At 49.1% G+C, this 22,423-nt stretch overlaps 1 protein-coding gene across 1 annotated transcript in view; it reads left to right on the top strand.

Annotated features, from left to right (window-relative positions):
- The first annotated feature begins 12,466 nt into the window (after positions 1-12,466).
- USP35 (ubiquitin specific peptidase 35) overlaps positions 12,467-22,423 on the top strand; it is a 26,164-nt gene continuing 16,207 nt past the window's right edge. Inside the window, exons 1-3 of the mRNA XM_067533195.1 lie at positions 12,467-13,151; positions 14,574-14,709; positions 19,128-19,257. Coding sequence (XP_067389296.1) covers positions 12,470-13,151; positions 14,574-14,709; positions 19,128-19,257 — 948 coding nt within the window. The 5' untranslated portion in view covers positions 12,467-12,469. The remainder of the gene's footprint in view (positions 13,152-14,573; positions 14,710-19,127; positions 19,258-22,423) is intronic.

Genomic DNA, 22,423 nt, shown 5'->3' with positions numbered 1-22,423 from the left:
CTTCCTCTAATCCACTAAAGATGTTGTGAATTTTCAACTCTGGGACTTGATGGGAATAATTCTCTGTGAATATCTGGTGCTCGCTAGTCAAGCTGGATTGCTTAGATGTGATACATGAGATAAATCACATGCTCTTGTTTCTCTTCCCTGATTGGATGAGTATGCCAGCGCCCTGGTCCAGATGTAAAATTCTCTTTGCATGTTGACTTTGAAATTCACTTCCCACAAACATTCCTCAGCACAAACTCGATTCCCCAGACATTCCTGGAAAGCAAACCCAGAAGTGGGGATGCCTCTAGAGGAGGCTGTTTTGCTTAAGAGTCTGAGTAGTGAGGACTCAATCCTGCGAAACGATGAGCACTTCACTGAGGTGTACTCTCTCTCTCTTTCTTCCTGACCTCAATGGGCGTTGAGGGCACTTAGCACCTCACAGGAGCATTTCAGAAGCTTGCAGGATTAAGCCCTAACTGCCCAGTTATACTGAATATGTAGCAAGAATAACAGTCATATCTACGATGACACAGCAGAGAATAGAAGTTAAGGACAATAAAAAGTAGTCAGGTGATTCGTGGCTTCTGATCCTCTTCTCTAAAATCCCTGACAGTCTGAAACAGAAGGCCTTTTTTCTATATATATGTGACATATGTAAGCAGAAAAACACTTTGATCATCAGAATATGTGTAGATAATGTGGGATTTTAATGGGTTTTTTTTTGTTTTTGTTATAGTTTGTCATACAGCTCACCTGGTCTAAAGTTATTCTGGATTCCTTCCTAGGAAATGTGCCAACTATAATGCAGTTTTTTGTTTTTTTTTAAAGTTGAGGAACATCTAAGATCTACTTGTCGCAACCTTGTTAGATTTGAAGTAGAGAGCTGACACTGAAGCACTGCAAAATGGTTTAAGGAAACTATATTGAAAATCTACTGCTGGAGAGTTGGGGTGGGATGAATAAAATTTAAAACAGCTGGAGGGACGTCAATTGAAATGAATCCCAGTTAAAGAAACACTGCCATTGTGAAAATCACATATTAAAAGAATCTCTTAGTCATATTAAAATAAAATAAGGCTGGGGGGGAGGGTTTGGGGGGGGAAGGGTATCCAAGCTTCCTTTTCACCATGTATGCTGGTTAGTTTCATTATTTTGTGTGCAGTCAATTTCACTTTCTAGTTCTGGTATCCTATTAAAGTGCAGAAGGATGTGTGCGTGTCCAGCTCTGCAGAGACACATTTTAAGTAAACGAAGTACACATTTTAAATGTTGGTGAAAACAGGTCTATTCATAGTGGGGCTTATACGAAACCTACATTTAGGGCCTAAACTGTGCCCCTTGACAGTCTTTTTTTAAGGGGGCTGATGTGGGAGGAAGTACAAGAGACCCTGTGTGGCTGAGTGGGAATGTAGGTGCATGGTGCTGAGTGCCCTCAACTCCTATTGATGTCCGAGGGAATTGAATGTTTAGCAACCTCCCAGGCGTACCTGAGTAGGGACTGCATAACATATGCCAAATTTGGCCTGTGACAATCTGGATTTGGAGATATGGAGTTAAATAAAAAATCAGGAGCATGGAGAGATACAAGAGCTGGAATTTTCAAAGGTGCCTAAGGGAGGTAGGTGCCTCTTCTCCAGTGCCTCCCTTTGATTCTTGCTTGCCGCTTGACTGCACGCACTCCTGGATGTTCGTGGCTTTTGATCATGCCCCTATAAATAGTGTGCATGGCCAGAGGCATAATTTAGAGCTAGCTGGGGCAGACATCCTCTCGATCTGTATTCCAGGCTTTGGTCCGGTGAGTGCTGGGGAGAGCAGGAGGCTCAGAAAATGTTGTGCAGACCATGCCTACCTTTTCCATGGAACATTCCCTATGCATGTCACTCCTGTGCTACTCTTTGCACATTGTCACCTGCCTGAGGAGCAGGTTGGTAGTTCCTATTTCATGTGACTTTTGCTGCAGAGCTTGCATCATGCCCTTTCCCCAAGGTTGGAGCCACCGAACGGATGGGAACCTTGGGCTCCTATTCTAATAATCATTAATACTTTGTACCTCTGTAGCATCTTCCTTCCACTCCAGGAACTCCACACACTCTGCAGGCATGAGTAAACAAATCCTCACAACGCTCATGTGAGGTGACTATGACTGCGCCCAGATTACTGATCAGGAAAGTGAGGTACAGAGAATTCAAGAGCAACCCCACTGCTTTTGAGGTCCTTGTTTTTTGAGTACTCAGCTTGAGACCCCTTGAGCCTGCATTTCAGAGGTGCTGAGCACCCACAGTTCCAAGTGAAGTTAGTGGCAGCTGTAGGTGCTCAGCACCTCTATGAATCAGGCCCTAAGTATCACAAGTTGGGCATCCTAAAATAGAGACGCTCAAAATCAGTGACTAGTTTTTCTCAAGATGACTTGCCTAAGGTCATACAGTGAATCGGTGGCAGAGTTGGACCTGAAACCCAGGAGTCCAGGTCATCAAAACCTCCATTATTTATCACATTCAAAAATCTGCATTAAAAGAATGTTGAGGTGGTAAAGTCAAGCACTCAAAAGTGAGGAAATGCCAGAGTTCAGGTTGTCTCTGCAATATTATTTCAGTCCCTTGTGCATATACAGTATGATCCTGCAGTGGCGTACTGTGGGTCTCCGGTGCCCAGGGGCCAAGCCTGCAGTTGTGCCCCCATTGCCTCCCCCATGTCGGGCAGGAGGGGTCCTGGTACTGCCCCCCAGCTGTCCCAGGGAGGGGGGGATCTGTACCTGCAGAGGTGGGGGGCGTCATGCCTGAGGGGGCGCAAATGCAGGCTTGGTTCTGCCACCTCCCCCCACATCCCTGCACTTACCCGCCATGCGGCACCTGCCTCTCCCGCTCCAGCCCCGCAGCCTGGCGCCAGCTCAGATAGAGGTGGCCTCATCCACTGGCCTGGGAGCAAACGGCGGACCGGCCCTTCACGACACACGGGGGTAGTGGTGCAGGAGCATGAGCAGCCACCCCTCAGAGCCTCCTGTCCCCCTCCCCCGTCGTGAAGGGCCGGCCTGTCCCCCCACCCTCCACTCCAGCCCTGCAGCCTGGCACTGGCTCAGATGGAGCAGCCTCACCCCCCGGCCTGGGCGGGGGGGCTGGGCTGGCCCTTCATGACGCACAGGGGGCGAGGGGTGCAGGAGGGGTTAGCACCCCCCATCCCCTGTGCGTCGTGAAGGGCTGGTTCACTGTGGCTGGCCCCCCCGCCCCCGTATTCCACTGTGATCCTGTCTTCAATTCCATGATCACCTGGACTCTTTCCCTGCACAGGATGCATGATGCTCACTGAATGAGCAGCTATTTATTATTTTTCTAACTCCCATTTTGTAGCCCCACGCATTGTTTACTGTACACCATCCAAACTCTGCACTGGATACCGAACTATTCATGTTCTCATGGGCTTGTCTGTGGCACTTATCACTGTCACAGCTGAGTGCTTCACACACACAAATGAATTTATCTTCACAAACCCTAGTGAGGTGACAGCGTAGTATTATTATTCCCACTGTACACATGGGGCACTTTAGTACATCACATTACAGCCCTTTTGAAGTTCAAAGTATGGCTCTCACTGACTTCCGTTGCAATCATGAGGGCTCAGCACTTCTACAGATCAGACCCAGCGTCTCAAATTGGGCACCCAGAAAATGGGGAACAGACTATTAGTGAGCACCTAGGAAAAGTTGGGAGTAAGTGACTTGCCCAGTATCACGCAGGAATTTGGTGGTCGAGGCAGGGAGATAATTCAGCTCTTCAGGGCAGCATACAACGGCCTTTCTGTACCTGCAGGCCCTTCCCTCGTTCACTGCACACTTTCCAACTTCTGCAACAAATGAGGCAGGGGCTTTGCAGACAATAGCCTCCTTCACTACATAACCCTGATTCTTCCCCAGAGCAAGTCCGTTCTGTGCACTGAATGAAGCCGGGAGCCTGAGGGAAAAATAGAACCTGATCCCGTAATTAAAGACTATCATAATGTAGCTGCACGAGGGGGGTGAATCAAGGTAGCCCAAGCAGCCTTAACTCCAGCCTTTCCTAACTTTCGAGTGCCTGACAGTGCCACCTTTAATGTTCTTTTAGCATAGGGGTTCTGGGGTGTAATACATGAATAGAGAGAAACTATTTAAGGACATTTTTAAGGTTTTCCCAGTTCCAGCTGAGCCCTGTTCAGTTGGACCCAGGAGCACTATGGCAATGCTTGTTCATGCTGACTAAGGTGAGTATTAACGGAGCTGCCCCAGTCCAGCTCCTGGCCAAATATCCTCCCTTCTCTTCCCCTGACCAGCAGTTCAGCTTGTGATTCCCAGCTGTATCCAGTAAAGCTCCCAGCTCCCCTTGCCAACAAACTGAGGCAGAAAGCACCTGACTGGGGGGGTGGAGGGAGGCCTCTGCTGTTCCCCGCTATTTTGTCTGTCTCAAAGGTTCCAGTGAGTGATAAATACAACAAACTTTAATGCATCCGGAGCTTCCTCTAGAGCTGGCCACAGGCAGCATTACCCACCACAGGAACATTTTGTTTCAATCCATTCCTCCCTCCCACCAGCCAAGCTTTCAAACTACACTACCAGTCACCTTTGCGGGGAGGGGAAGCCCCTTACGGTATTTCCCACTAAGCTTGTTCTGAGGAATGGCTGAACTGTTTCAGCTGAAATTTCCCAGAACTGTTGAGTGTGAGGCAGACTCCTGGCATGGAAAAATTCAGCCCTCCTGGTTAAAGTTTGGGCAAAGCTATACGCAATTGAAAACAGGGACTTAGAATGGAAAGTGTTGGGCAACCTTAACTACGGGTGTTGCTGTCCGCATTGCTTATAAGAATGTATATTGCAATAGAGATTTCAACCCGATTTCAACCCATTTGGGGCTTGTGGTGGGGCAGGTAGCCCATCCCGGCAGAGAAGGGGTTAATAGAGCCCCGCAGAGGCTGCGGGGGTAGCAACCAATTGGAAGGGCCAAGGGGAAAGCAGCTAATCAGGGGCCAGGCAGGCCCATATAAGAAGGGTTGCCAGTGAGACGGAGGGGGTGGTCACCCTCAGGAGCTCAGAGGGAGAAGGCCAACCAACCAACCAACAGGGCAAGGCAGGCCAGTCCCCTGGATAGAGCAGTGATTGGCTCCAGGGAACGAGCAGCCCTGGGCCCTGAAGCAAGCGCAGGGGTGGACTAGAAAGCTGGCTTCAAAGAGGAGCAGCAGCTGGGCCCTGGAGTAAAAGCCGGACAGAGATGGCAGAGCTGACTCCAGACAGGGAGCAGCTGGGCCCTGAAGTAAGGGCCCGACTCTGGACTGGCATGGCCACCGATATAAGTGGCTCAGGACTATTGAATTCCCCCCGGAAGGGGGAGGAGCAGAGACTGAGACACAGCTGGGGGGCTGTGCCGTGCCGTGCCGTGGATGCTGGAACTGCAGGGAGATGTGGGTCCGGGAGTGGAGAAAGGACGGGTGACGCACCACCGGAGAGGACGCAGCGGCCACTAGAGCGATTCCCCAGGATGGCCAGCAGGAAGTGCTGCGGTGGTGAGCAGGGACCTGTTACAGGGCTCCATTTCGCTGGGCCCTGTACAAATATACAATAAATGCTCCAGTGATGTAATGGTTAAAGAAAGTGGGTAAACTAACCTAAACTAATCTCCACATTCTCCCACTGAGCTGTGCGTAAACTCAATTTGCCCTTGACTACGCTATTGAAATGCTCCAAATCTGACAGAGCAGGCAGGTGGATGAAACAAAGTCAGGGGACAGGAAAGATGGGGTAAATAAAATAGGTTGTTTAGTAGCAGGAAGATCATTCCTCCGTGCTTTTAGTCTCTCTTATCACCAGATGGTTAGTTCTGTCAGAAGAGCCAGTCTTTGGCCTCCACATCTTTTCCTCTCATTGAAATACTTTCTATTGAAACACCATCACGTGTGGGTTTCTTAACTTTCTACTGCTATCCTGTCCCCATTTCCTACATACCTAATGCGTGCTTAATCCCTGGATGTGTTTCAGCCACTGAAGGCATTTAAACTATGAGTAGCAGCTAACTGGCTCTTGTTTATGGGGTGGACTTAGCGGCAGAGTAGGACTGGTGCACTAAAAGAGGAAAAAAAATCTAGTGTGTTTGCAGAGGGCAATATAAACCAACTAGCACAAAACAGAAAGGCCAGGATCATGGCTCAGAGGCCACATTCCCCAATGTGCTTGGCCATACAATGATGCAGTGCTAAGACGTGTATGATTTCACAGAGCAAAGCAGGTAAGTTCCAGCAGAAGGGAACAGAATGAGCATGGAGATGTTTCCTGGAGTTTGTGCACTCATGGGGTGGGGGGTAGGTGCTAATTTGGATCAGAGGGATGGTTTAAATTGTTTGCCTGTTAAGAATTCTGGAGACAGGGTTTTATGTGTGTGTCTTTGTGTTTTGGCTTGGAATTTTTCCACTAGTAAGAAGCCACTCTATTCTCAGGAGAAAATATTCTCTAGCTCAGCCACAAGATGCAGGCTTGATGCAGGAATGACTGGGTGGACCTTTCTGGACTGTGTTATACAACAGGTCAGGCTAGGTGATCATAATGGGCCCTTCTGGCTGGAAAAAATCTATGAAAAACCAGGGGGTAGCCCAGAAAATTCAGTTACAGTCTGATTCTATAACAGGGTCAGAACCGATCACTTGAGTCAAACAGTCTGACACCTTTTCTGTACAATATATAAAAGTTAGAAATGCAAAAGACCTATCACATCCTCTAACGCGGCTATTACAGTGCAGTCTTCTATGGCAGAGGTGCTCACCCTTTTTTTGAATCATGTCCCACTTTAGCATTTTTTTAACTTGGAGGTTCCTCTCCCCCCTCCCCCTTCACCACCACTAGTGAGAAAGACACTGCCAATATTTGTGTCAGGTTGAAACACCCCTCACCCAAAGGCTCACTGTGCCCTCTGAGAAAATTTGACATGACGCCCCCCCCCCCCGTTGAGAACCTTTGTTCTCTGATATAGTGTGTGCCATTCCCACTAATGTTTTCCACTGTTGTAGCACCATTCATTTTAGGAGCTTAAATGCGTTACAAACGTTAATGAATTAAGTCTTGCAACAGCCCTGTAAGGTAGGTAAGTTTTTATTATCCCCATTTTACAAATGAGGAAACCGAGGCACAGAGCTGTTAGCTGATCTCCTCAGGGTCACACAGGAAGGCTGTGGCAGCACCAGGAACAGACCCCTCCACTCCTGATGCCCAGCCGTGTGCTTTGAGCAGTAGGCAATGGTTTAACCAGCTATGTAATCTAGTCACGTAGACCTGCAGTGATGGGTAAAAGTTGAAAGGAGGGGTGATCTTCCAGTTAGGTCTGGCCTGGATGGGGATGCAAATAAATCAGATTCAGTTCCTAACTCTGCCACGGATTTCCTGGGTGATCTTGGGTAAGTTTATCTAGCCTGTGCCTTAGTTCTTCATGTGTGAAAAGAGGATAATTCTTTTCTTCCCCCTGGCCCTCCAGTTTCTGTCTTGTCTGTGTAGACAGAACTCACCAAGTCGGGGACTGGCTCTGACTGTGTATGTACAGGTAGCGGCAAGGCACTGTAATAGAAATAATGATGTTTTTTAAGACCAATCTAACCGTTTGAAAAATATTGTTTAATCATGGGGTTTCCTGCTCAGTGCTTTCATCCAGTGCCTGGTTACAAATCTGACTTTAATGTTGTTCTGAACTGTTCCAGTGAAATCCTTGTTCTTTCAGCAGGTCTCTCTTCTAATCCCATATATGGTGAGTTCGGGCAGTGACAAATGGCAAACTCTGCCTGACTCTGCAGTCTCCATCTCTCGCTCTGTCTCCCCTACCACTTTGACAGCATAACACAAAAATGCAGCGTTTCCCTGACGAGCAGCCAGGATTTGCATTATTCTCTTCCAGTAAAGACTGGGGCGGCTGGCAGTGCTATGGGAAATAGAGAAGCACATTAGCTGTGCAGAATCCCGTCATAGGCTGCTTTACATCAGTGGGAGAAAATCTAGAGCTGTCTCTAAACATTGTAGGTAGAGAGAGGAAACCAAAGAATCTGAACATAAACAGACACCTCCAACACCTTGTTCTGTAGTTAAGGGGATGGTAAATTATCGGGAGGGGAGGGGCGGGGAGTGAAGTTGTTCTAAATAAATGTATTCACAAAAGGTGCTGCACTGCCAGCCCAGGAGACTGAAGTCCTCTGTCCAGGTACCAGGCTGCAGTCATGTATCTGTTTATCTTAGATACTTATAGCCCCCTTCTCATAGGGCACACCTGCTGGCCAAGCAGGGTGCTGCAGGCATTCCCTGCCTCAGTTTCCCCCTTACCTCTCCCTACACAACTTAACCCTTTCCAGCATAGCAAAAGTCCAACTAAAAAGTCCCGGCAAACAAAAGGGTTCTTCTCCCCTTCCAGGGCTTCTTTAAGTTCAACCCACCTTCTGGCCCCTGTTCCCAGCCCCTTTCTGGGCTTTCCTCTACGCTGGTATAGAGCACCGGTTCCCCTGGGAGTACCGTTCTCCTGCAGCCCCAATTCAGGACCTGCCAAACCAGAGTGATGCCCTTTTATAAGGTGCAAATGGCTATTAAGCTAACACCAGACCCTACATAGTTGTCCCCTTTCAGACTGGGAAGCAGCTAATTAATTAGGCCAGAGGTGGGGCCAGTCCTACCTCCCTTTAAAAGGACCAGTCACTTTGACACCCCACCACCGTAGTATCTGAGCACAGACACATCTCTTGGTCCTGTATTGATGAGAGGCTGAGTCCACAGAGTTGTTTCCACATCCCATATTTATAATTCCCCCCCAGTGAGTTCTGATCAAATGTGCGGAACCTGCAAGTCTTCTTGGCCTCAATGGAAACCTTCTGCCTAGCTTCCGAGACAACGACAGAGTATGTCCAGTAACTACCACACCCCTCTGGGATATCTCTGGGCCCTTCTAGCTGAGTTTCCCTGCCCTGCATGTGTGCAGACACACAGAGGATTCAACTAAAATCCATATCTCCTCTCCCCTGCTTCTCTCCCTTTTTTGGACTTAAAAATGAGCATCAAACGGAGAAGTATAACTTCCATGCAGCTATGCCAGTTTCAACCAGTTGTGGATCTGGCCCAGTCTCTCCACCCCATAATCCACCATTGAGTGTCTGTGTGTATGCATCTGTCTGTCCCTCTCTGCCTCTTGCAAAGTGTTAAGCACCCTCAAGATTTGTTGGAGCCCATGGGAATTGAGGGCCTGAAGTATTTTATCTTGCATTTATTTGAAGGGCAAGTACATGACCATTCAGAGGAAGCTTTATTTACTCTATCTATTTATTTTAGTTGTGTGTTTTTGAATCTTACAGCCCACATATTGGTGTCATTAGAATGGAAGATCAAATCCTTCAGTATCTTTCGAAGTGTCACCTTGCTCAGTTTTTTAAAATGAGGTCTGACAGGTGCCATTTTTAAAGCTACATCAGCAATCTCCGTTTCTTTAGCATATCTTAACCTGTTCAGTCTTGTGTCTCGCTGACATCTCTGGTTGGATGGCTCCCCATCCTCTCAAACTTCACAGCGGCCACAGCTGAACTCCTCACCTTCCCACCTAAGACCTCCTCCTCCATTACTGCTGACAACACCTCTGTTCTTCCCCGGCTCCAAGCCTGCAGTCATGGACCGTCTTTGATTGCTCCTGTTTCTTTGCCCCTGCACAACCAGGAGAGAATCAAGTCACGTGGTTTCTTCCCTCACAATGGATGGCTGAGCCACATCCTAGTGACCCCCCCACTTCGAAAACTACAATGTCCTCTTCTCAGGTCCATCTGATACCCCTCCTCACTGTCCATCCAAAATACTGGTGTCTCAAAATCAATTCACTTCAACCATGCCACTTTCCCCTTGGAGTCTGGGATGTGGGCCGTCTGGCCTAGTGGACAGAGCAGGAGTCAGGTCTAGTGGGCGGAGCAGGCATCCAGGTGGGGGAATGAAGCCAAGGGTCAGCACCAGAGTCAACTGCCAGCTACCAGCGCCAGGGGTCAAGCCAGTCAGAACCAGGAATCGAAGCTGAGGGTCAGAGCCAGGGGTTAAGTCAGAGTCACGGTCAGAGGTCAGGATCCGAGCCAGCCAGGCTGGGTCACTGAGGATTGGAGGTGAGGTGTGAGGAGAGGCAAAGATCAAGCACAGAGCAGGAGCATGGTGGGAAGCGCAGCAAAGGCAGGAGCGAGGAGCAGAGCGAGAGGCAGGGTCCAATGCTGCTACAGCTGGCCCATTCCTCCTCCTGGCTCAAATAGCGTAGCGGGACCCATCAGTGGAGCCTGCCGACCCTCCCATCAGAGCGCACACAGGTGGGGCTTTGCCTGGGACTATAGCCCTAGTAACGTCACAGCCCAGCCAGTTTCAGTAACGACGGGGTGGAGGCTAGGATGTGGCAGCTGCCTGGGGATCCCTAGGCCGGGGTTCAAGACCCAGGACATCAGAGTCACTCTCTCCCCATTGCACTGCATGTCAGAGTCAAGTATCTTAGCCCCGCTTTCCAGGCCTTACATCAAGGCAGGCCCAGCATGTGCTTCAGAGCCGGTCTCCTTTCATGCCCCTCCGCCAGCCAGCTCCGTTATTCTGTGTTTTCACACCTCCATCGGCAAGAACGTACTAATCCTGCTAAATAAGGCGCTCCGCAGGATGGCCGGGAGGGAGTCTCCCTTGGGAACAGAAGTACCAACCTCCCTCTCCCGCTAGCTCTTCTTGCTGGTGACGGGCAGGGAGAGACAAACAAGGAAGTTCTTCACACAGAGCGCTGAGGAAAAGGCAGGGTGGGGGATCCATGGAAGGCATCATCCATAGATGCTTCCCCACACGATCAAGGGCCCACTGGGCAGCACTGGCTGCTGGGTTGTGGCCCATATCCCATATGGGGGAGGGGAAGGGTAGTGGTGAATGTGCAGAGCTTGAACCTCCATACCTCAGGGTGCTCCAACAGCACTGGGAATGCTTGAGCTCATGGATGCCGTTGTGCTGCTTCTTCTGAGGGTCATCCCAGTGCATCAGCCGCTACCAAAGCCCCAGGACTGGTTACAATCAGAACAGGCTGTCAGTGTCTCCTGACCCCTGTACTGCTAAGAGCTAAAGAAGATTCCTTTTAGCTCAAGTGTCCATACTTCCGGAGCAGGGAGATCTGGGTTCTTTCCCGGCTGTGACGTTCTGAGAGGCCATAGTGCCTGACACAGAGACAACAGGCAGCCATGGATGTGCTATGGTATTATGGTACTAACTCCTAAACAAACCGAATGTGAGGAAATGAGATCACAGCATTCGAACCCAGACACAGAATCACGTGCAACAGATCTGCAACTAACAGGCACTCGCTCAGTCTCGTGCTGAGACTTTCCCGGGCTGACAGCTGGAAATGGGGAGTGAGTCACTGGAAGCTGTGCAGGGGAGTTGCAGTGATAATCCAGGATGGAAGGTCTGCGTGCATGAATAGAAAATTGCTTCTGATTATGGGGGCTGGGGAAGTTGCATGAACATAAAAAAGGGTGTCTCTAAAATTGGGAGTATTTTCATCCGTCATCCCAAACTGCTCTTTAAAATTCTATATCTAGCAATTTAAAAGAAAAAAAAAAAAGACATATTTTTAGCCACAATAAAGACACTTCAGCACAAGCAGAACCAGGCACCTGCTGGGGGTAGAAATAGTCAGTGTTGTCCAGGAGGTAGATGCTGTTAGTCCTGCAGATTACAGCAGTATAGTTTTGCAGAGCTCTCCAGTTCTTGGCTGTGCTTGGTGCAGGACCCAGGTTGCTTTATCCCTTTAAGTCACTTTTGCAGCTCCCTGCTCTTGGGGCCAACTTGGCCCCTAGCAAGGTTCACCTCAAGGTTGCTCTGAGTTGCAGCTCACTGTCCACAGTCCAAAGGAGCTGTTACAGCAACCAGGGATTGCTGAAGTGGCAGTACAATGGTGCTCTGGCCACGTTCCTTCCCTGAGCCACAGCCTCCTACCCCAGGGGCTGGGGAGGGTTTAGCATGGAGCCAGTTTCACACTATGGCAGGGGGATCCCCAGGGAACCGATTCAACCAGCTTTATGGCCCTGCTCTAGTGATCCAAAGTGGCCCTACCTAATCTGAGGATCGTCCCAGTATCACAGAATTGGCTCTGAGCTGTATCTTTGTTGCTTGATTTCACTCTGCGTATTACGAGGGGGAACAGTCAAGGTGTTTCCTCCTCTAAAATGACTCGCTAAATGTACTATTAAAGATTAACATGGGAGAGGGAGGCGTGGGAGCAGGGGAAGGCAGACAGGCTAAAATTTTACCAGGTGAGATGCTTATAAATGTCGCTTTGAAATCTAGAATTAGGCGCCTAAATCAAAGTGGCTGGATTTCCAGAAGGGCCGAGCGCCCAACTCCGAAGCCAACAGGAGCCCCAGGTGCTCAGTGGCTTTGGGTGGTAAAGTGAAACTAGGAGCACCTGCACTAACGTGCCGCTGTTTCACACTGTTTCAGAGTCCGCAAGCCGAAATGGACAAAATACTAGAAGCTGTGATGATGTCTTCATACCCCAACCACGTGAAACAAGGGCTAGTGAGACGCGTCATAGAGGCAATAAAGCAGCCCATGGACAGCGAGCAGTGCTGGTCCATGCTGGAACTCTCCACCAAGCTCTACCTCACGGGCGACACCAAGTTTAAGAGAGAGATCGGCAAAGAGGTTTTAGAAGTTTACGGCCACTACCACCCAGAGGCGTTTGAGGAGTTCTTCAACGTCCGATTCCTCCTGAGCCTCCTCCAGGAAGGTTATGGACCTACGGGGAAAAGGAGCCTTTATGTACTAGATTATATCCACCTGGGACTGCAGTTCATCTTGGATAGCCCGTCAGCTAATGACATTTTCAGCCTGCTGAGGATTGAAGTGCTCCGCAAAGTCTGTGAGAGGGCTGGGCCCAAGCAGTGTGCTAAGATCAGTAAGCTCTTAACCCAGCATCCTCAGTGTGTTCCCACCGGCAAACACCAGGTCTTGTTTTGCCAGCAGCTAATCCGGTGCATTGGGCAGTTCCGGTGCATCTCAGAAAGAGAAGATGACATCATGGAGTTTCTAGACCACGTGAATAAAGTGAGCAGACTGCTGCAGAAAATCTGGAGAGCTCAGACTTCATCTATTCTGCCATCCTTGAAGGAGCTTTTTACTATCATTTCTTCAACAGGTAAAAATAATAGTGTGTTTTCAACCGTGTGGTATTAGGAAAATCCTTTTTTCACTGGGAGGGTGGTGAAGCACTGGAATGGGTTACCTTGGGAGGTGGTGGAATCTCCATCCTTAGAGGTTTTTAAGGCCTGGCTTGACAAAGCCCTGGCTGGGATGATTTAGTTGGGGTTGGCCCTGGTTTGAGCAGGAAGTTGGCCTAGATGACCTCCTCAGGTCCCTTCCAACCCTAATCTTCTGTGATTCTATGAAATATAATATATTATATATGAAAATAGAATGAAATAGAATGTCTGACATTTTACATTGTTCTAAAAGATCTCATGGCACTTCAGGAACTTATTAAAATGGATACACAATTGCATAGGCTCTAATAAATAGGAATTTGCATCATCCGCTTCTGAAATGCAACAGTAAGTGCACCGCAACCCTACCCAACGGCTTAGGCCAGGAAGTGAAGAATATATTATCCAGTTGAGACCGCAGAGGAAACTTAAGCAGAATTTGATTACACCAGCTGAAGTCTGACCAGAGGGCTGGTATAAAAGAGTGCTGTCGTGGCCAACTCAACTCCAGTCAATGCCAGTGGAAAGAGTCCCATTGACTAGAGTGGGAGTTAGTCTTTAACGCATTGAATGATGTCTCCCTCTAGTGGCCAGCCTCAGTGCGTCTAAGCTTGCCGCTTACCGATGGCCAATGTTATTCCTTCAGTTCAAGTGGGAAGGGCTTGTGCGGAAGCTGTCTGGCTTTAGGAGCAGGAAGCCCTACATTCCATCCCCCGTGTTCTCTGGGGTGTCCATTATGCCATGCTATGTGGTAGAAGGGACTGCTCCAATGCATGTGACCGCCCCTGAGTTGTTACAAAAGCAATTGGGGGAGAATTTCAAGGGGCAATGAGGCGCCTGACTCCCTGTGGGCAGGTAAATGCCCATTCTGCGCTCCCACAAACTGCAGTGAGAGCTGGGCATCTCTCTGCCCTGGATGCCTCGGGAACCTCACCCTCAGCCCTGTGCCTTACAGCATTGCCTCTGGGTGTAAACATCCAGGATCACCCCATTGGGGGTTATAGAGAATGATTAGTGCTTGCCTAGGGATCTCAGGGTCGGGACCAACTGGCCCATGGCTAGAAAAGCAATCGCACACCCCAGGGGCGGTTCCTGCCTCTCTTTCAGCTGCGTGCCTCACAAAACACCAGGGCTCCTGCCATGACCACTTGCCTTGGGTCTGTTAAGAACGTACGAGTGGCCATCCCAGAACAAATGAGCGTTGAGTCAATGGTGCGATGCCATTGACACTAGCGGAGGAGCGGGCCCTTTGCCTAGCGAGAAACGACTCCACCTTTGCAATAGAGACATGGTGATGTAAACCGGGGTTCCCAGCGACTACAGCTTTAACGCTTTCTGTTCTTACTAATACCTTACAGAGGATCCGGAAGCCCCATCGAATGCCTTGGCCAGCGTGGTCCAGTATGTTCCCCTGGAGCTCATGGATGGCGTCATAAGAAACCTAACGAATGACGACAGCATAACTGATGTGCAGATGATGACCGCAATCAGTAGGTAGGAGATGCGAGGAGGTACCGACTGCTGAACACCCTGGAAGGATTCTTGCTGTGCAGCCTCAGTCCAGAGAAAGACCTGCCCTTCCTAGCAAATTTCATCCCAGGACTACGGCTTAGGAGTAGAACAGTCTTTGGTTGATATCCTCCACAGCTCTAGCATTGAGGTTTGAGGGGTGCGGGGACAGGAGAATTTTGCTATCCCTCCTTCTATCCTCAAAGCATGCAGGACTCTGGGAATAAGGATCAAGATTTTTCACTAGTGACTTGTGATTTTTTTTTTTTTTTTTAAGGTTCCCCACTTGAGACACCTTAAGGGGTCCCATTTGCAGAAAGTTCTGAGAACCTGCCCTCTGAAAATCAGGTCCCTTTAAGGTGTCTCACGCTGGGCACCCACAGTGGAGGCACCCAAAATCACTAGGCACTTCTGAAAATCTTGGCCAAGGTGAGCGCAACTGCCCATGGTTTTTCAGTGGATCTTTATTTAACTGGGTGACGTATCCCCGGCTCTCACCCTGGCTGTGAAAGCGGCTTCGCCCTAAACTCAGAGCTGCTGTTTTCCTTATGGGGGCTAGCAGGTGGGGGACAGTGCAGCTGCTGGTGTCTAATAAGGTACAACTGACTGGCTTCTGGAGCAGCTGCTGCCTCCTATCCAGTTCCTCTGAAAGCCACAGCTATAGAACAGGGAACTGAAATGCTGAGAGCGCCTGGGGCACGGAGGAGCTATGGAAGGTGGTGCACTGTTTAGTGATCAGTTGGTGACATAGCTTCGATACTGTGTGGCACCCAGACCCCACCCTGATGGATGCATTAGAATTACGTAGCTAGAGAGAGGTGATAAAGGAAAATCACAGGGCTACTGTCTCCTGTTTCATGGTTGCAGCTGAGCCCCATGTGGCTTTTTTGCTGATCCCGGCCTGCATGCAAGAGCGCTTCTCTGGTCTGTCAGATGCTCTCTCTAATTGATGTCCAGCATTCACTCAGCATCCCAGCTCTGCAGAAGCAGTTATGGTATCTGCCTATAGCCGGGCCAGTTGGCTCAGCAGCTAGTTGCATAAGGGAAAAATTAAATCAATCTTCCTAGCTTCGTTTATTCCTGAAATAGATTCAAGGCTCCCTTCAGCCAAAGTCTGTATGTAGCATCAGGCTTGCAGCAAGCCAGGGTTCAAAATAACAAAGGAGAGAACTTACTTCCCTCCGTGTTGCCTGGGCCATTGTTTTAACCCCTAGTTTGCTGGTTACATGGTAGGGTTTAGCCACTTAACGTGCAGCCCAGTGTATCTTTTATGCTAGAATGGCAGCGCTATCTCTTGTGGTTACCCATCCAGTCCCCCTTCATTCCACTACTGGAGCAAAGAGCCAGAGAACCTTTTTCCTCCTGCAGGACCGTGGTTCAAATTTGTCCTAACTTGGTGAGATGGAAATTAGCTGCCATCTCATGGCGATTAGCCTGTGTGAAATGAGCATGGTGGTCTTGGTGCAGATCTTGGAGTCACACCCCAGCTAGCCCCTTTGGTGGCAGAGTCAGTGGAGATGCCAAGGAGTGAATGACTTGGTCCCTAATTGCTTTAGCACCCATTAACCCTTCACCAGGGGACGGGATTACTCAGGGAGAACAGAGGTTTAAAGAGCCAGCCCCTTAGCCACCAGAGGAGCTAGCGAACAGGAACCGCTAATAGAGCTGACCAACCATTTGACATTCCAGAGGCAATCCTTCAAGGTCAGGCTTGGGATACAGTCTTCTCTCTGGGGTCACCAGCCTTCCTCTGCAGGCCTGTGTCTGAGTCCCAAAACTCCTCCCTCTCCCCCGTTCCTTGAGCGGGGCTTGGCCTAGGAGCATCTTCATCCTCAGCCGGGCCGTTTCCTGCTTTCCTTTGACCCCCACATCCACCTTCTCTTCCAGTTTAAGTGTGTGCTCTCATGAGCCCAAGTACACACTCCTCCATAAATGGGAGGCTGAGCAGGTTCCTTCAAGCAAAGCGAGTCCTCTCCCTGGTTCCCTATGAGGGGCATTAGTGCAGGGTGTGTCCACCCCATCCTGGTTTACATGTGGGGAGCTAGCATTGTTCACTGGCCTGGCCATTATACCTGTATTTGGATAAATAAGGCTTCCCCATATGCATCCTTTTCACTAGCACAATGTTCTCTTTGACATTGGGGTGGGATTTGTCTTCAGTCTAAAGTGAGCTGATGCTCAGCACATTTGTATTCCAGTGCCGCTTCCACCCCACATGTTGTTCTTTTCCCGGGGAGCAAATCCCAGATGCGGCTGTGGCCTCTAATCGATAATTCCACTAAGAGCTCCAGCTTCCAAAAATAGCCGGCACAAAATCAATTGTGTCTTTCCTTTTAAAATCCTCTGTTACGATGAATGATGAGTAAATGATTACTCATTGCTGCCGAAACATTAAGCAGAGCTCATGAAATGTAATTAGGCTCACTTAGGAGCTATGTGAAAGTTTTGGTGGAGCTCTTATAAACTGATGGCGCTCCAGACAGTTACATTACCATCATTCTTTCTTCTAAGTGGAATTATTTTGCAAGTCACATAAAGGGGTTTTATTTTTGTGCATGGAACCATAGCAAATATAGTCATAGTTTGCATGTGTGTACAGGGCCTTTCATCTCAGAATGCTTTCGAAACTACATACATAGAAAAATCTTTCAGTGGTGGGTGAAGGCAGCCACCTCTGGTGTGAGGAGGTTGTACTGATTATCCCCTAGTTACAACAACTGCAAGGGGCTCGAGGGATAGGATATTTTGGCCAAGAGACAAATGCCTCTTACAAAAATTGTCCTTGGATCTTCAGTACCTCTAAGAAGCACTGGGATGGGTTACCTAGGGAGGTGGTAGAATCTCCATCCTTAGAGGTTTTTAAGGCTCAGCTTGACAAAACCCTGGCTGGGATGATTTAGTTGGGGTTGGTCCTATGATTCTGACTTGCTTCTCTGGTTATACGATGCAGTTCAGTGGATCATTTCTCTCTCTCTGTCCATATAAGTATTTCTGTGTGGCTGCATTACAGTGGCACTGTATTTAGTCCCATCTGTAAAATGAGGCTCATGATTCTGACCTCCTTTGTAAAGTGCTCTAAGATCTACCGCTGAAAAGTGCTATCTTTCAGTTAGGTGGAGTTCTATCTGAAACTGGCTGAAACTTGGCATTTCTGGCTTGTGGGAAATATAAAAAAAAATTCATGTCAGAACCACAGATATAGGGTGTTTCTGAAACAAAATGTGCTCCCTGGACAGGCTGTTGACTGAAATTTACATGATTCTGGTCCTTTTCACTGCTCCTCAAGTGGGGGGCGGGGGAGGGGTGAGGGGGGTTCAGGGTGTTTTGGCTCCATTTTGTGTATCTAGGGGCAGAGCCCAGAGCTGCATGGCAGGAAACCTGGAAACCTGGCATGCTGGGGCTGCCCCACAGCTGTGGAACCTGGGATCCTGGACTCCCCAGCACCTGCCAGGAAACCATGCAGGTTTCTGTCGGAAACCTGCCCGTGATTTGATGAAAGCTCATTGAGCCCAATATGGTTTCACAAACACACACACAAACAATGACAAAATAATTCCATTGATAATAATCTAAATTTACAAATAGGCAAAGTGAGAAAAAAGCTGCTTGAGAATTTATTAAAGTTTAATTTAAAGATATTTCCACTGTATACTTTGACATGTGATGTTGACCATTGGTGTCTTAACACTAACACTTGTAAGGGTCTAACTTTTTGAATCTCAGCAGATACTGTAATTAAGTAATTATTGTCTGAGCCCCTACATAATTTCCTGCAACTATAAAAATTTAAATAGATAAAAATAGAAAAAGAATGCTTTAAGATAAACAACATCGATTTTTTGTCTTTATAAATTGAAACAGATAATATCAACTTCTGCCAAGTGTAACTATAAGCTGAGCCTAAAGCCATTGAAACCCGGCTCAGGAAACACTTCCTAACTGTAAGAACAATAGGACAATGGCACAGACTGCCTAGGGAGGTCATGGAAGCTCCTTGACTGGAGGTTTTCGAAAGGAGGCTGGATAGTCGTCTGTCTTGGATAGCACAGACACAACAAAGCCTGTATCTTGGCAGGGGGTTAGATTAGATGACCTTGGTGGTCTCTTCTAACCCTATGGTTCTATAATTCTATGCAATCACCAGTGGAAAGACTCCCTATCCACTTTAATAGGCTTTGGATCAGGCCTTCTTAATAGCTATGTAGTGCTGGTTGAATTACCAAAATCCTAATCCAGCAGTCATGGGCCTTGGTGTAAAACCTGGGATGGTTTATTTGGGAGCAGTTCCTGCTAGGGTTGTCCCCAGATCCTGGCCAGGATTTTGGAAGGGGCAGGATTGCCCATCATTGATATTATAATGCTCATGGTAAGTCCTTATTTCAAGTATTTGTTTTCCATTGTAGGATGGTTGACTGGGTCTCCTGGCCCTTAGGGAAGAACATAGACAAATGGATCATCGCTCTGCTGAAGGGTTTGGCTGCAGTGAAAAAGTTCAGCATCTTGATTGAAGTCACTCTTTTGAAAATTGAAAAGGTCAGTGTGCCCTTCAGACACAGCTCCAGCCAGAGTCCCTCCTCCCCCTTTAGAACTGGAGCGTCTCCGTCTTGCCTTTCAACCAAATTTGACTGAGACGTGTATTGACATTAGTGCTGCAACCAGGTGATTAAAGGGGCCACTGTAGAATTGGATATACAGTGCACTGGAGCTGTGGAGGGGTCATTGCTAATGGCTTGTACCCACTGCAGTTTGTATCAACCTTCTCTCAATATTTACAGGACTGGTAGACTGGGATCTGCCTCGTTAGGCTTTCTAGCTAGCAGTTCTTGCCTCCACATACAATGGACATATAAAAGTAAGAGGCAGAGCTGTCTAATCATTAGAGCAGGAGACGAGCTCAGTGTGTTGCCTCAGACAAGTCAATTACAGCCACCTCTAAAGTGACCGTGGATTTTGGGTGCCCCATTGCTGGAGGGCCCAACCTGAGACACCCAGGACCTGATTTTCAGAAGTGCCAGGCCTCCGTAGCTGATTCCAACTGTTGTGGTGGATGCTCAGCACAGTGTGAAAATCAGGCCCTGGGTGTCTCAAGGTGGGGTACCCAAAATCAGTGGCCACTTTAGAAAATATCACCTCTCGTCTCTTGGCCTCAGTCTCCTCATTTGTACGATAGGTAAGTGTTATCCCCCATCTTTGAGAATCAGACATGGAAGGCACTATAAACGTGTAAAGTGTCATTGTTAACTGCAGGTACCTCTTGAATGAACCAAACCGAGAGTGTGAGGGGAGTATTATTTCTCCTGCTGCTGCTTTTGTTCTTCTTTCCTCCCACTGTTAATCCATTAGAAACAGACCTGACGGCCATTTGAAATTCACTTGTGATGCATTTAGCTTCTGGCATTATGGTAGTGATGGGTAATAAATCAGCTTCTGGAGTGTTTGCTGTTGGCAATTTTTTGCCCATTATCTTGTGAGATGATGATCTTGAAAGAGGAGGATATGGTTACTAGCCCTCTGCTTTCAAAGCACAGCCTCTATTGATTTGTCTGATGGCTTGACGACATTTGAAATATCACGGCAGAGAAAGTGGGGAATAATTTAGAAAACATAACATCGCTTTGCACTCGTTTGGCGCCTCCCAACGGAGGATCTCAAATCATCTTGACATTGTGGCAGCACCTGCAGCCTTGATGAGGGATTGTGCGAGGCACACTACACACATACAACCAAGAGTCTCTGCCCCGAAGAGCTCACAATCTTGGTGGGTAGAGAGACAAAGCAGGTGCACACAACTGACTACTGGAGGCAGGGCAATGCACAAGTGAAACAGTGATGTTTGGCATCCCGAGTAACAGGGTCAGCACCTCACCAACTGTTGAGCCTCCAAAGACACCTGTGAGCTGGGACGCTGTCATCCTCCCTTTACAGAGAGCGAAGTTCCAGGCACAGAGAGGTCCGAGGACTTGTTGGAGTTCACGCAGAGCCAGGAATAGAACTTGGATCTCCTCGCTCTCACACACGTGCTGTAACCATAGGCTCATTACGATGTCATTGTGGTGAGGAATCCCTCGCCAAATGTGAAAACCTCTGGGAGATCTTTCTGTGCCCCTGCCCTGACATGTCCATTGAATCTGTTGGTGTGCAGCATCCCTCCTGACAAGCCCAGGAGCAGGGGAGGGGCTTGTCTCAGGAACATCCCTTCCCACTAAGCCTACTCATCTTAGGCCCCGATGACAGGAAGCCCTGCTACCCAGACCTTCCCTTCTCTTGCCCTGTACCTCGCTCCCCTCCGGGATATCTCTCTCTGCAGTGCCAGTACATGCTCCTCCCTTCCTTTCCCCCATTCAGCTGCCTGCCAACTGACCCATTCCCTGTCTGGTGCTGGTGAGAGAGACAGGGTGCTATGGAAATGGGTTGGATCAGCAACAGCTGCTGCCTCTGGGCTGGCAGGGTTGCCAGGAAAGGAAGGCAGGGCACAGACTGGCCTCTGGTGTTGCAGAGATGCTGAAGCTTGGGGATGTGGGATTCAGCATCTGTCTCGCGGAAAGAAAGATAAAGAAACAGACCTCTCCCCTCTGCTCTGTGCTCCTTGCTTTGCTGCTGCTGAGCCGAGTGAGCCCCGTAAGGCCCCGTGGTGAGACAGCAGCCCCCATCTCCTCTCACCCAGCTGCAATCAGCTGACCCACATGGAATCGAAGCACTTGGGACTAAGCCAGGTGTGCTGGCCAGGCTGCTTCTGCTATAAATACACTTGAACGTGACTTCAGGAATTGCTCCCGCAGGAATAGGAATCTGCAGGGTGCAGGGAACAGAAGCTGTTTCCTCTGGGATTAATTACTGTGCCCAGGGAGATGAGCTGGGAGAGACCTTAAGGAGATCTCTGCTCTGTATAGTGCCTATTATTCACCATTTGTGCCTTCGGCTCCTCTCATGGTCTCCCCCTGGCTCTCCAAGCTGCTGCCGCCCACCTGCTCAAATGCAGAGAGGTCTGCATGTCAGAACTGCGGTCTTGATTTTTTTTAAACTCTCCCATCTCCCTGCTGGGCCTTGTCTCTGTTTTCATCACTTTCCTACTACAGACTGCCGGTGACAATATTTCCCAGACAGTGGGTCCCAACCCACCAGTGGGTCATGGGAAGGTTCTAGAGGAGTTGCCATGTCCAGGGCTGGATTAACCCATCACAGGGCACTGGCCTAGGCAAACATACGCTTCTGGCTTAGTGCAGAGGGGAGGTTATGGGGTGGAAGGGCTTGGATAGCAAGTCTGCCCTGCACTCACCTGACAGTGATGGCTCCTGCCCCATGGGGCAGGGCCCCACTGCCCTCTCCAGACATTGTGGCCTGGCGCACAGGGTCACAGCGTCACGCAGGTTTGGCCCAGCCAGAGGTTGGCACCTGGTCACAGCGCCACTCACTCAAATTTGGCCCTGCCTCCCCACCCCGTTCATGAGGGAGGGTTGACCAGGCCAAACCCGAGTAGTCTCTGTGATTCCCGTGTGCCAGGTTGCAATGCCCAGAGCGGGGAGCCAGGCCCAGCTCCACAGGACAGGAGCTGTCGCTGCAGGGTGAGTGCAGGGCAGGCTCGCTCTCCAACCCCTTTCCCCCCAATTCTCCTCCACACCCGCCTTAGGTTTGCAGTGCTGGGGTGGCATGTACAGACCGTGTCCATTTACAATGCAAGCTCTTCAGGGCAGGGATTGTC

This window comes from Emydura macquarii, unplaced genomic scaffold, assembly GCF_026122565.2.
Source record: "Emydura macquarii macquarii isolate MOO-44397 ecotype Brisbane River unplaced genomic scaffold, CSIRO-AGI_Emac_v2 contig_3328, whole genome shotgun sequence".
Lineage (NCBI taxonomy): Eukaryota > Metazoa > Chordata > Testudines > Chelidae > Emydura > Emydura macquarii.
The sequence above is the reverse complement of the archived record's forward strand: the minus strand, read 5'-3'. Positions and strand labels throughout refer to the sequence as shown.